The sequence below is a fragment of the Nuphar pumila genome, chromosome 2 (assembly GCF_984573655.1).
Source record: "Nuphar pumila chromosome 2, dmNupPumi1.hap1.1, whole genome shotgun sequence".
NCBI classification, from domain to species: domain Eukaryota; kingdom Viridiplantae; phylum Streptophyta; class Magnoliopsida; order Nymphaeales; family Nymphaeaceae; genus Nuphar; species Nuphar pumila.
In genome coordinates this window covers 12948243-12963137 of record NC_143250.1, presented here as the reverse complement: position 1 = coordinate 12963137, position 14895 = coordinate 12948243, and the positions used below count along the sequence as shown (strand labels likewise).

Below are 14895 nucleotides of genomic sequence, written 5' to 3'. Positions count from 1 at the left end.
AGATAAAGATAAGTTTCAAAACTTATCTGCAAGTTTGGTGCAACATACGACAATCTGTGTAACGCCCTAAAATTTTAAACTTGTGAACATTTCAGAAAACAGGCAAGAGACTAGAAAAAATCTTTTTCTTTTCAAAGTTTATTTATGTAATCAACGAAAGATAATTCTTTTATTGAATTTAGAAAGGCAAGCTGACAACTTTGGACACGTTAGCTAAAAGAATCAAAACTCACTATACATGATACTTGTAAAATATTTGGAAAAGCCACTTTCATTTAAAGAAGTTTCCAAATAGTATAAAATTCGGATATCCAAAGAAAAATCTGTGACAAAACCCAAAAACGTTCAGGACGTGACCTAAGAGCAAGAAAAAGGAAATCTTGAAGTCATCTTGTCATCGCCCGTGATGTACCTAATCATCATCTGTACCCATAGAATGAGTTAGTTTCTCAAAAAACTAGTAGGTGCACAAGAGAGACTACGAGTACTCTAGGATGAAAGGGGTATAGTTCATCAATGGGAGCCTCACCAAAAATGTTTCACAAAGATGTAATGTTTCTCAAACTTTATTTTTTATATTCTTTATCTTTTGAAACAAACAATAACTTGTGTCAACATTTGGCATGCGATTTTTAAGAATCTCATCCGCTATCGTGGTATCTACATGCCTTGCATAACTTGATACTGACCTCAATAAATGGGATACAGGTTTCTCAACAGAACCTCCGCTAAGAAGTTTACTCAAGCTTCAATTCGAGGTTACTCAAGATATATCGGATAGACGAACAGAACCAACCAATCACATTCTTCAAAATACTTTGATTTGAGCAGTCTTTAATGCTTTTGTGCAGCTCCCTAAATTCTCAAGTCTACTTTGTATGACTGCTCACTTGAAAACCCAGGATCCCTACTAGATTTTTCTCTTCTTAGATGAGGATGTATCGTTAAGCTCCCGACCCAACTCTTGTCACAAGAGAGAGAGTGGTAAATGCCACTTGCATCCTTCACGAAGATGACTTTCATAGAACATGCAATGAGCGAAAACTTGAACGTCGTCTGCAATGGCAAGGCAATAACAAAACATTTGTAAAAGCAGGAGCTTGAGCACAAAGCACGATGACAAAATAAAGACATGACAGAAAGTAAAGGACAATGATCGCAAAATCGCGTCATTAAGTTAAATGTATACTTTTATAAATATATATATATACATATATGCATATGTATTTATTTAATTATCCTTTTTAGTTAATTGAACTCAATTCAATTGTCCAAATCCTCCGTGCAATCTTTCCCAACCTTAGGGAGTTACGGGCTTGTTGGCGTCTGCGGGTATAAATGATTAACGAGTCGGGTTTATGTTTCGATATTACACATGATACTTGCAAAACACTTGGAAAAACCACTTTCATTTAAAGAAGTTCCCAAATAGTACAAAATTCGGATATCCAAAGGAAAATCCGTGACAAAACCCAAAAACATCAAGGACGTGAGCTAAGAGCAGGAAAAAGGAAATTTTGAAGCCATCTTGCCATCGCTCGTGATGTACCTAATCATCACCTATACCCATAGAATGAGTCAGTTTCTCGAAAAATTAGTAGGTGCACAAGAGAGACTACGAGTACTCTAGGATGAAAGAGATATAGTTCCTCAATAGGAGCCTCAACAAAAGTGTTTCTCAAACTTTATTTTTGACATTCTTTATCTTTTGAAACAACTAATAACTTGTGCCAACATTTGGCATGCGATTTTTAAGAATCCCATCCGCTATCATGGTATCTACATGCCTTGCATGACTTGATATTGGCCTCGATAAATGAGATACGGGTTTCTCAACAGACCCCCCGCTAAGAAGTTTGCTCAAGCCCCAATTCGGGGTCACCTGATATATGTCAGATAGATGAACAGAACAAACCAATCACATCCTTCCAAATACTTTGATTTGAGCAATCTTTGATGCTTTTGTGCAGCTCCCTGAATTCTTAAGTCTACTTTGCAGGACTGCTTACTCAAAAAGCCAAGATCCCTGCTAGGAATCCCTCTCCTTAGACGATAATGTATCGTTAAGTGCCTGACTCAACTCTTGTCGCAAGAGGGAGAGTGATAAATGTCTTTTGCATCCTCCACGAGGATGCCTTTTATAGAACATGCAATGAGCAAAAACTTGAACATCATCTGTAATGACAAGGCAATAACGAAACATTTGCAAAAGCAAGAGCCTGGGCGCAAAGCACGACGGAAAAGTAAAGACATGATAGAAAATAAAGGACAAGGAACGTGAAACTACGTCCTTAAGTTAAATGCGTACTCATATAAATATCTATATGCATATATATTTATTTAATTATCCTTTTTAGTTAATTGAACTCAATTTAATTGTCTAAATCCTCTGTGCAATCTTTCCCTACCTTGGGGAGTTGCAAACTTATTGACGTCTGCGGGTATAAGCGATTAACATGTTAGGTCGCAGGGTGCGAGCAGGATCTATCGTATGAGCTGCAAAAGCAAGACGTCAACATGCTATTTTAATCAGAAAGGTAGAGACGACAAAAACATTACGGCTATCTTGACGTGAAAGAAGTAGGGGCCGCGAGCACCTGTTGACCTACTGTCAGCAAACAATGGGGAGGCAGAGGACTGCACCTCTGCTTGTCGATGGTTTAGGCAAAGGCAGGGGTTGCACCCCTGCCTTCCGAAAAATTGAACAGAGGCAAAAGTTGCGCCCCTGCCTTCCGAACATGAGAGTACGCAGGGGTTGTGCCTCTGCCTGACAAGGTGGAAGAGAGGCAGAGGTAAAGCCTTTGCCTAACAAAAACAAGGGAGGCAACGGGATTCACCCCTGTCTGCCGAAGAAGCAAGGATGCAGGGGCGAGGCCCCTGCCCGTCGATCAAAAAAAAAAGGGGAGAGGCAGGGGGCTTCTCCCCTGCCTGTCGAAATTAGCGGAGGCAGGGATGACGCCCCTGCCTACTAGAAGGAGAAGGTGCACAGAGGGAGCTCAGCCCCTCTCCCACCAAACTGAGGGTGCAGGGAAGGGATTGGCCCCATCCCTGCCAAAGGGTATGCAACCCCTTCCCTGTCGCTGGAAGGTGCAGGGAGGATCGCAACCCGTTCCCTAAACAACGAGGGTGTAGGGAGGAGACTCGACCCCTCCCCTGCCGAAAAAAGGGAGCAGGGAGGGGCTCGACCTTCTCCTATGTCGTAAAAGAGTGCAGGGAGGAGGCTGGGCCCTTCCCCTGCTAAAGATGGTGGAGGAGATTGGGTTTGACCCTTCCCTTGGCTGCAGGGAGCACAGGGAGGGCCTGACCCCTCCCTCGCCAAATACGACATGCGAGGAGGGGCTTGACCCCTCTCCTACAAACAGAGGCATTGAGAGGGGTTGGGTCCCTCCCTCGCAAAACATATTGCAGAGAGGGGGCTCTGCCCCTTCCCTGCGATCTAAGGCAGCAAGGAGGGGCTTTGCTCCTCCCTTTCGATTGAGGGAGGCAGGGAGGTGGCTCAGACCCTCCCTGTTAAATTGGAGAAGTGAGGGAGAGAGACACGGAAGGAAAAGGAGAAGAAGAACGAGGAGAGTGTACATGGAGGTTGCCGGGAAGAAGCTTGCCGAAAAGGAGCCTGTTGGAGGAAGGGGGGCAGGGGGTCGGGTAGAGAGAGAGACGAGAGAGCGAGAGTGGAAAGAGGGTTTCTATTTGAAACCCCTCCCCTGCCTCTCTGTTTTTAGAAAGCACGAGAAAGGTAGTGGCCTCAGGTTGGGTTCGGGTCAGGTTCGGGTTCGGATCCGACTCGAATCCAAGCCTCTTTTTTTTTTAGGTTTTTACAATCTGGTTGTGCCATCCACCTTGCAGACAACACTCTTGTTCCATCTATAGTGGATGGGTAAACAGTTATGCCATCTAGTGATGGACCACTAAACTAGTTTTGTCATCTATGTTAGGCATGTCCAATTCTTGATACCTGCACACTTGAAAAAACATTAGTTTTGGCATCGTAAAAAAATTTGGTGTCTACAATACTATATGATCATTCATTTTTTAATTCCATAAAATATCCACTATAAACATTAGAAAACATGATCTAGGGCTGGTAACATGTAAATCATATTTGGAGGGTCATATATGCACACACACACACACAAAAAAGTTTTTTTTAACTGAGTTTAGAACCCACATGGATAGCAAATATTATCTTAAAAAGAAATATAGAAAGATGAATGAATTTCTCTCTCGCTCTCTCTCTCTTTCTCTCTCTCTTTACAATCATGATAATGAAAAATGTGTTATTTCAGCCTTGTGGCAAAACAAGATTTAAGAAAAGAGATATCAAGCCTAGAGGCACGTTCTTAATTAAGATCGCTATCTTTAGAACTTCAATCGCCCCACTCCGGGAAGTCTGAAGAAGCGAAAAGGGGTTTGTTGCGACTGAGTTCCCAGGATACAACTAGGCTTGAACCTCAAGAGAGTCACTGCTTCGCAAGGATAGATGATCTCTAGCACACTTGTACTCAGCAAGCCAAATCGAGAAGAAGGAAGAAGAAGATTGGAGAGTCAAAAAATTCTTTTGTTTTTCAAAAGACGAAAATAAAAGATATTTATAGACTTTTAGAGAGGCCAAAACGTTTTGCGATAAATGAGATTAATGGCCATAAATCTGACGGTTTGGAAAAAGAACGAAAAGGTACCTGAACGGTCACCCACCTTTAACTGTCAATCAAAGGCCTTCAAAATCATCAAACAGTCACAATGCAACATTAACTCAATATACATGCAACTTAAAGCCTTTAACTAAAAACCGAAAAGGCAAAACAGACATTTGCACCTCGTACCGCTGCAAAGTGCAAAGTGCACCGTCAAAATGCCACATTGCGCCTCAAGCGCCCTTGTGCACACACGCACGCGCGCGAACGGCGCGTTCGTTGCTGCACAATGGCAAGCAATGTCCGCAAGCCACCTAAAGACTCAAGGCTTACCAAAGTAAAGAATAGAGAACAAAGCCTGTATTTAAACCACTAGAAAAACTGATTTCTCTTAGATATGGGACTAAACATTTTAAAACACTTTTGGTGGAAAGAAATCACTAATTTTAAAACTTTCATAACAAAATAGGGTACTTTTCAATTGATCTGATCTCCAGACTTTTCTATTAGTATATTCAACAAAGTTTTTTCATTTTTCAAATCATTACAAGTTTTTGAATTAAGTTAATCAAGTAAAAGTATGATTCAACTCCCATTAAACTTACGTACTCAAATAACCAATTTACCCATACAAGAATAACTAAAGAATATTCAGTTACAACCTTTTAAATCATTTTTGGTTTGATTTTTCATTCTCAAAAAATAAGTGATCAACATGATAACCAAATAAATTTATATTAAACATAAAACAATTTGAAGATGAATTTCTTTAAAAATAGCATGGTAAGTTTAGCTCCATGATCAACATTAAACCAATATTAAACCTGGACAGGATTGGGTTATTAGTTTGCTTAAATTTGCAAAAGTTAGGGGTCTTTTGAAAAATCTGAAAATGATGGTGGACATTTTTTTTGTTGAGTTTTTTTTGGAAGAGAGATGGTGGGCATGCTATCAATTAGGATAAGTTGCCTGTAGACCCCTGAGATACCGCACATTTATGTTTAGCTGCCTTAGGTTTCAAATAATTAAAATGGATGCCTAACCTTTCATGAAACTGCCTAGAAGACCCGCATGATGAGTTTCTTTTATTTTCTTGGAAACTTTTTATTTCCTAGGCCAAGAGAAAACCCACATCACTTTCCGCACATTGGCATGCCTCCCCGGTTGATAAAACCCTTGAGGTCTCACCAACGGGGGATCCGCGCTTGTCTGGTAGGAGCAGCTAGTGCACGTCACCTTCTGTTGGGACGTTGTAAGTTCGAATCCCACTGGTATCGTCTAACGGGTAGAGATCTGCTTAACCCCAGCTTGCCTTTCAAAAAATAAAACCTTGAGGTCTCCCTGCCTACTGGGGAGTAGGCCTTAGAAGCTACTTACTGCAAAGTATATCTACAAAAGTGGATGGCTACAAAATTGACAATCAATAATTTAAATAAAAAATTTGATTAAAATTATCATTTTAAAAAAGTTAGCTAGAGTTAGGTGTACATCTGCTTTGCTGTGCACGATACGATTTAAAATCGAATGTGATTTGGAATCACATGAATTAGAATCACAAGAGGCCCCATATGATTCTGATTCTGGCTGCTAACGAGAAAGCAGCCTTTATTTGCAAAGCAAATGAGAGTCATTTTCTCACCTTTGCTTTGACGTGAGAGAATGGAGCCAATGAGAATCATTTTCTCATCTGGGCGAGAACGATTTTCGTCGAAGTTAAACAACCATCCTCCAAAAAAGCGAGGGGCGGTATTTGAGTAAAATCTTTAAAGTTTAGGTATCTGTATTTAATATTTAAAATCTGAGGTTGCTAAATGTAAATTTATCAAATCGTTAGGTGCCAATATATAAATTACCTTATTAATTAAGAGAAGGAGAAAAAAAAAAAGATACAAAGTTTTGGTGGGCATTTGAGAATTACTCAACAATCTATAATGCTCTTAACTCAGTGCCTCATGACATGGTAATGAGTAAGGGGTGTTAACGGGTCAGGTTTACCCATACCTGACCCCTACCAAACCATATAGGGCCCCACACGGGTTTCTATTAAGACTCATAATTTTTCAATGTCAAAATGATAAAAATTATTATTTTATCAGGTATGGCCTGGGTCTAGTTCATGTAGTTTTTATTGGATCCCGGTATGGTTTCTCTTATGATGGGTTTGATTAGACCTAGATCCTGACGGGATACCATACCCAAAAATCGAGGCCAAGTCTGATTCTACCTGTATCCGAACCAAACCCGACCCGTTAACACCCCTAGTAATGAGTAGTGGCTTGCAACTCATTGAGCTATATCCTTTGCTTATTCTCTTGCCAAACTCATGAGCCTTGACATGAGAAACTTATATGGTATAATCTTATTTCATAAATAACCAAGGATGATCCTTTCACTTTTTTCTTTTTAATTTTTGTTTTTATATTAACCACCAGGGAAAGAGCTAGCAATTTGATAAATATAATGAGAATGGTAGTTTGTATGGACCGTCGGATCTCCATAAAATCAATGGCACGACAGGAGCACTTACATTACTATGTGACAAATTAGTGATACTTTCAAATATTCTATCTAGACAGTTATTTTAAGTGTTTAATATAGGCGATAGCTGCCTACTCCGATCCGTGCATACCATAAGGGACTTTTGAAGGTTTTTTTCATGTTTTTTTTTCTCAAATCTGACCGTATACATATTTTCTACATGCTTGATTTAATTCTGAATCGGGTATAAAAGAAAGACCCAAACCCGACCCAATATCATTTGGGTTTGGTTTCTTCTAGAAACTATGGACCCATATGGGTTAATGGGTTCGAGTATGAATCTGGTTATGTATAATCTGTTTGGATCTTTAATAAGCCCATTTTGACTCGGGTCAGGTTAATATAGGTGATAGCTGCCTACTCCGATCTGTTCATACCATAAGGGACTTTTGAAGTTTTTTTTCATATTTTTTTTCAAATCTGACCATATATATATTTTCTACATGCTTGATTTTATATGAATTAACTCTTATCAAGGGTCTAAAATTTTTATAAATACTAAAGGAATAAAAAGTTATATTTTTCATCAAAAAAATAAAATCCAACTTTCGTTTTCTAGCAGATCGACTATGCTGAACACATCTGCAAGGTCTGTTAAAAAACACCTTAAAACCCTTGTTAATTCGAGACAGAGACCTAACTTTGATAGTCACTTGCTCCCCACTCTACCACGATATATTTGTTTTTATTCCTAATGACTTGGTAAAGAATGTTTGTTATTTATGCATCTTTCACTAGGGGTGTAACCCTGGTTCGGGTTGGGCTTTTATCAGATTCAATTCTGAATCGGGTATAAAAGTAAGACCTAAACCCGACCCAATCTCATTGGGGTTTAGGTACTCTTAGAAACTATGGACCCATATGGGTTAACGGATTCAGGTATGCATCTGGTTGGTTATGTATAATCTGTTCAGATCTTTAATAGGCCCATTTTGATTCGGATCAGGTTGGGGTTTCAGTTTGAGTCTTGATATGATTGACATTCTAGACTTAATTCCTCGGCAATAAAAAAAATATGTAAATTAATAAAATCAACTACTTATTAAAATTATATGCTAACAATCAAAAGCTTAAAATTATTCTCAACAATACCAAAATTTCAATATAAAAAGAATGTTTTGATATCAACCAATCATTTCATGTTGAAACAAAAAAACCAACGATATATCATATTAAAAAACCTATCAAATTTAATATTCTAGGTTTCACTTCAACCTGACCTCAAATTTAACGAGTTCTGAACCAGCTGACTCGCGAACTTGGTCAATTGAACTGGTTCATGTATATAGTCGGTCGGGTATGGGTTGGTTTGGGTGCAAACTGGGTTCGTGTCGGTTCAGTTGTAAAATATTGAAAACCATTTGGGTTCGGGTACATAATCAGATCAAGTTCATTCTGGTTTGGGTCTTCAATATTTACAATACCCAAGACCCAACCCATTTTCACTACAAGTCTAATTTTTGGACCGACACAAACCTACGGGTCCACCAATAACAGTTCTGGTTGGTCGGATCGGGTCGGGTCGGGTCGTGTATACCTGACCCAGTTACACCCGTATGTTTGAAGTGCGAGCAAATGCAGATATGCAATAAAGTCAAAACAAATACAAAACAATATAAAATCAACAGACGAGCTAATTATTAATTTTTCATATGAAAACTTTTTCTTTTTTTCTTTGAAAGGCAAGCTGGGGTTAGGCTGACCCATAGAGACAAAAGTTTTTATCGGCAATTTCTCATTTTTCAAAAACTTGCGAGAAATTAAAAAAAATTCATAAATCTCACATTTTTTGGCAAAATCTCAGCAATACAAAATTAATTAAAAATATATAAATTATTTTTATAAGAAAATATTAATAAAAAATATTTAAAATAAAAAATATAGGATTTTTTTGCGATAAATAGCCATTTAAAACATAAATATCATGTTTAAATCACGATATTTATGTTTTTTCATAAACTTTGCGATATTTTGAAAATCTCATGAGAAATTACCGTTTTTAACTTTCAGGCAATTTCTCGCGATATTATCGCAAGATTTTCATAAATCTCGGGATATTTGTCACACTGGGCTGACCCCTACCAATAAAACAACTATACCATTGGGTTTTGAACCTGCAACGTCCCAATACAAGGTGACATGCACTATCTGCTGCTACCATACGAGCGGAGCCCCGTTGGTTTTAATATGAAAAACTTAAGGGGAGGTGATTGAGAAACGAGATTGAAGTATGGTTTCCCACTAAGAAGAAGCGGGCTTCTCATATTGAAGCAGTAAGTTCCCCAAGTTTTTCCTTTTCTGGCTAAGAAACGAGCTTCCAAAGAAACGAGCTTCCCCAATGTAGCAAGAAGCTTCTGGTAACTATGTGCTGGACACAACCCAAAAAAATGGCGTGTCCTTGTGATGTAAGCTCATAATTCACATTGTACAATGGATAAGCTCATGTGCTTTAACGTGCACATTTACTGAACGTGAGAATTGGGTCTAATGAGTCAATAATTGTCACCACGAACCTTAGAAGCTATGTCACAGCGACACGCCAATTTTGATGTATGTCCCTCGTGGCACCGACGAAACAAACTATGACACGTTCATACAGACACAAGCAAGTATTTTAATAATTTAAGTAGTTTTTTAATTGATTTTAGTAATATATTAAAAACAAAATTTTTATATATCAGTACATCAAAAAATATTTTTTATCGATTAAAAAATAAAAAAACCATGCCTCTAATCATAATTAAAAGAAAAATTGAACTCTTGAATTGCCTTGCATAATTGGAACACAATATCATCCATAGTGACAAAAGCTCAAAATTGCAAAACATCGGCAGCCAAAAACTCGAGATAAATATTTGAAATGCATTTATACAAAAAAATCATGATAATTTGAAATTATCCTGAGAAATTAGAGTTTAAAACTTTCATGTAATTTCTCGCGATATTTTTATGAGTTTTTTTTTCATAAATCTCGCTATATTTGTCACAATGAAATCAACATAGATACATGGATAACTTTCTAGTGAGCAATCTCAACTGCTCGTGCATAATTTCAGGTAGATCAGATTGCATAGATGGACTCAGAATAATTAACTCACTTACTATAAATCATATTTTCCGTCTAACTGTGAATTTTTTTTTATCATATATAAAATGCATTTTCAAATTTAAATAATCGATTAAAAGCATGCTTGAATATTAAATGAACTATAATAATTTTATCTGCAATGCCAGTTAAGATTTACTTGAAAAATATGTCTGAGCAATGATATATCTTGTGGTGTGCCCATCCTTACCACTTAATCAAGACCGTTGGATCTCAAAAATTCCGATGTTGAAAAACGATCTCATGATTGCTTTTAAAAAAAATTGTATCTCAACGTAACAAAAAAAAAGTGAAAAACAAATATTTAAGAAACGAAAAAAACATTAATAAGACAAAATTTAAGAAATAAATAAATAAAATAAAATGAAGGGAAGGAAGGACGGAAGGGGGCAAGCAAAAGCCAAAAAGTCTGGCAGGGCGGGACAACTCGGGCGGAGCGCCAAAGTACGAGAATTCGGTTGTCTCTTTGTCCAATTGTCCTCCCCATGGACAGCGGCCCCACATTCCGCGAGGTAGCACGTGGGAGCACGACGCCTCGCATGTGCCGCAACTACCATGCCGTACGCATCTCCTGCCACTTGGTCCGGCTCCAGACTCGGTCAAACATGAGGTAGGCCCGCACCTAGTGACACTGGGACTCGGTTCTCATAGCAACAAAAAAAATTATGAAAAAGGATCTAGGAACCGTGACCAACATGGCCCACTGACTCAGTTGGCCAACCCGAGTTGTAAACCCCGACTCGGACAACTCGTTCAAGTCGTTTTGGATCACATAGACTCAGTCAGTGGCCAAACCCTTTTTTGGTTCATGCTGGATGTGAGACATCGGAACCAATGTTGTCAGAATCGTCAGAGCGGTTCGAAACAGTGATCCACATGGATGTGATCAAATCAAATCAAACGTATTTCATTTTTCTTTTATTTTTTTCTTCTTTTGTTTCAGGTAACCTCATGGATGTAATATACATGTTTTTAGTAATAACGGGGTTTTGAATCGTTAGAACCCAACTTGTGTACAGTTTTTTTCGATCTTGTAAATATATTGATTTTTTATTTAAAAAAAATATGTTCTTTTTTTTTTAAAACATCATCCTAGGGTTATCTTTTCACTAAATGAAGCATGTTGAACACATCTAAGAAGTTACATTACATTGAGTCAAAACAACTATAGCATGATACTTCAATTAGATTGTACTTACAATTAGACAACGTCTTCACCTCCGTTCTATGCCATCCATCTTGGTATGGGTTTTTTATTTTAACCTTCATTCCCGTTTCATGTCCTTCATCCCAAATCCAAAAGGGAAAGGGGGTAGGGCTCCATTTCTCCTTAGTCCACTGTCATCCCTAAAGAGTATTTTATCATTTTAGTAACGGGGATTGGGGATGTGGCAGTGTTGGGAAAAGCGTAAGTCCAAACTCTCCTCTATCTCTGCACGGGTTTTGATTTTAACTTTCATCCCCGTTTCATATCCTTAATCTCCTATTCAAATGAGGCAAGACGGGTAGGGATGGCAATGGATGGGGGCGTGAGCAGGAAACAAGGTCTCCACCCCCACCCCCACCCTGTCTCAAAATCTTGTCCTCCATCCCTGCATGGGTTTTGATTTTAACCTTCATCCCCGCCTTCATTCCCGTTTCATGTCCTCCATCCCCAATCCAAGCAGGACGAGGCAGGGCAATGCCCCGTTTTCCCTCAGTCCATTACCATCTCTAGAAAAGGATTGTGGACAGGGGCAAAGCAGAGCAAGGCGGGGATCAAGACCGTAACAGAGTGGGGTGGGGGCATAAGTCCATTCATGCACGGGTTTTGATTTAAACCTTCATCCTCGTTTCATGTCCTCCATGAGCCCCGTTTCCCTCCGGTCCGCTGCCATCCCTAGGCGGGGCGGGACCTCATTTTTCCTCGGTCCAAAGCCATCCCTACTTACAATTGATTATGCTAAATATAAATCCTATATATAAATCACTAGAACATGAGAACTGAATATATGAAAACTAATGCATGAACAGTCACTTTCATGGATTTTTGTTTTTTTTTCTTGTATCCAAGTGTACATATGTGATCTACCTGCATGATTTTTATAAGAAACCACTCTTGAATCATCCAATTTTGATGCATAAACTAGATTTTTGTGAAACTTTAAAATCATTGGCTCATAATCTTCATAAATGCGTTCAAAAATCATATTTTTTTATAGAAAACACACGACCCATCAGTCGATTCCTAGCAAATTCACAATGCCAAGCACATTCACATGGTTTGATTTGAAAAAAAATGGTTGGAAATGCTTACTCTTACTCTAGTGTCTCTCTCTTTATATATAAAGTTTTCCTTTTTTTATTTTTTTAATTTATTTTTCAAAACACCGATTCGAGCCCATTGGATTCCATTCGATTCATTTCGATTGGAGCTTTTTCTTTCTTTTTCTGAAGATTTGTTTCAGCTCAAAAACCGATTCTGACAACAATGATAGCGACCACTAGGTGCACCCACTCAGCCCGAGACGGTACTGAGTACTTCACTAGAGATGGCCACGCAAGCTGAACACAACCTACCTCGACTCAACCTGGACTCAAGCTGGGTGTGGTGGAGAGTCGGGCTTCACACGTGTGGGGGAGCGCGTAGGTCCTCGTGCGAAGATGCGGCGTGGCAAACGGTGCGGGTCGTGAGGGTTGTTGCGTCAGTTTGGGTCTTTGGAGGAATATTTCATTCTTTTATCTCCCTCTCTCACTCCTTCAGTCTTTACCACCTCTCTCTCTCTCTCTCTCCTCTGTGGGTTCACACCAACTGCCTGATTTATTTCATCCCCACCTCAAATGTAAAACTTGTAAGCCAGCCAACCAACCAACGCCAATCTCCCTTCTCTTTTTCTCTCACCAGAAAGCCTAAATATCCCCACACCTTCTTCCTCCCCTCTGCCATTTCATTCACAATCTCTCTCTCTCTCTCTCTCTAAAAGACCATGGCTGTTGATGCCCAATACAATCCTTTCCTGGCACAATTCCAAAACAGGTACCTCCCTCCCTCATGTATATGTACAGAACAAAAAAGTTGTATTTCAGGTATTCTAACTTTTAGTTCTTGCGGGTTCACAGAGAGAAGATGTTGGGCGAGAACACCAACAACTTGAATATGAGTTTCGGGATCCCCATACCGCTAGCGGATACGTTGCAGGACTTCCCGGCTGCGGGAAACCTCCTTCCATACAACAATTCCGGTAGGCATACAACAGAAAACAATGGTATTTCGTCGATTATTTTCCTTCTTCCCCTTCTCTTGGTATTGATTAGTTGGTGTTCTTCTCCGTTGTAGATTTCATTCCCGTGATGAGCACAGCGGTCTTGAGCGGACCACAAAGCGGCCTCACCAGCAACAACAACAATCTCACCAACTCGAGAAAACGCGGCCGGGATTGCTCTTATTCATACCCGCCGGCGTGCCGGAATCCGGCGACGCCGAACTTGGTCGCCGGCGACGTGATTTCCCTCTTAGGCGAGGACGTCGCCGCTCAGATTCAGCAGCAGCAGCAGGAAATCGAGCGATTCATTGCCCTTCAGGTACTTTTTTCTTCTGTTTTTGCTTTTGTTGATACAAATCAGAGTTGTTGGATGGCTTAATTAGCTCCCCTGGCGGGAGCTGCTTTTCAATCCAGCTGTCGTAGTGAATGGTTCTAAAAGGCTTGTCTTGCAAGTTGCACCCATCGATTTAATATCCTCTATTTTTTAAGTTGTTTGATCGATTCGAATGGGTTGGTGGTGACGTGCAGATCGAGAGCGTGATATTAGACCTCGAGGAGAAGCGAAGGCGGCACTCGAGGCGGTTGATGGCGATGGTGGAGGAGGCGGTAATGAAGAAGCTGAAGCAGACGGACGCGGAGATCGAGAGCATCGGGAAGATGAACTGTGCGCTGGAGGAGAGGGTGAGGTCACTGAGCGTGGAGAACCAGCTGTGGCAGAACCTGGCGCGGAGCAACCAGGCGACGGCTAACGCGCTCAAGAGCAACCTCGAGCAGGCGCTCAAGAGCAACGAGGAGGACACCGCAGAGTCGTGCTGCGAAGCAAGCAACGAGCAGAAGAGAAAGCAACAAGAATTGGAGGAGAGGAGGGGTTGCAGGCGGTGCAGTGAGGGGGCGTCGACCGTGCTGCTTCTGCCGTGCAGGCACCTCTGCCTCTGCGGGGACTGCGCTCCTCTCGTCGACGCCTGTCCCATCTGTAATTGCACCAAGAACGCCACTGTACAGGTCTACTTGTCGTGATCCTCATCACCCATATTTCTTCTCCTGTATCATCAAAACAAAGAAGAAAATGAAAAAACAAAAAAAGTACAAAAAATTATTTGTTTGATTCATTTATTTCATTTCACCCTCTTCTTCTTTGAAAGTTACATAACTTGCACCGCACTTGTCGACGCGCTACTAAAAGCCTGAGGTGATGGATATGACAAAATTGCATTTGAATCTTTCTTGGTTTTTTTTTTATTTAAATAATTCAGATTCGTCGCTAAAAAGCGCTTATAATTCAAAATTATACTTAACATTCCAAATTCATACTCATGGTAATTAGCGTCCATTTAACGATGGTTAACCCTCGACGGATTCGAAACTATACCAGCTTTAC

At 39.9% G+C, this 14895-nt stretch overlaps 1 protein-coding gene across 1 annotated transcript; it reads left to right on the top strand.

The window, feature by feature from the left end:
- Positions 1-13098: 13098 nt before the first annotated feature.
- Positions 13099-14632, top strand: LOC149844799 (putative BOI-related E3 ubiquitin-protein ligase 2). The gene is made up of 4 exons (XM_089997342.1): positions 13099-13291; positions 13375-13496; positions 13592-13836; positions 14046-14632. The coding sequence occupies exons 1-4, from the start codon at positions 13242-13244 to the stop codon at positions 14532-14534; spliced, it is 906 nt and encodes a 301-aa protein (XP_089853468.1). The 5' UTR covers positions 13099-13241; the 3' UTR covers positions 14535-14632.
- Positions 14633-14895: the final 263 nt, after the last annotated feature.

Excerpts from the sequence above, each read along its gene's own strand:
- LOC149844799 (XM_089997342.1), top strand. The coding sequence starts at position 13,242 with ATGGCTGTTGATGCCCAATACAATCCTTTCCTGGCACAATTCCAAAAC. Across the intron at positions 13,292-13,374 it reads CTGGCACAATTCCAAAACAG|AGAGAAGATGTTGGGCGAGA; the intron begins GTACCTCCCTCC and ends GCGGGTTCACAG. Across the intron at positions 13,837-14,045 it reads AGCGATTCATTGCCCTTCAG|ATCGAGAGCGTGATATTAGA; the intron begins GTACTTTTTTCT and ends GGTGACGTGCAG.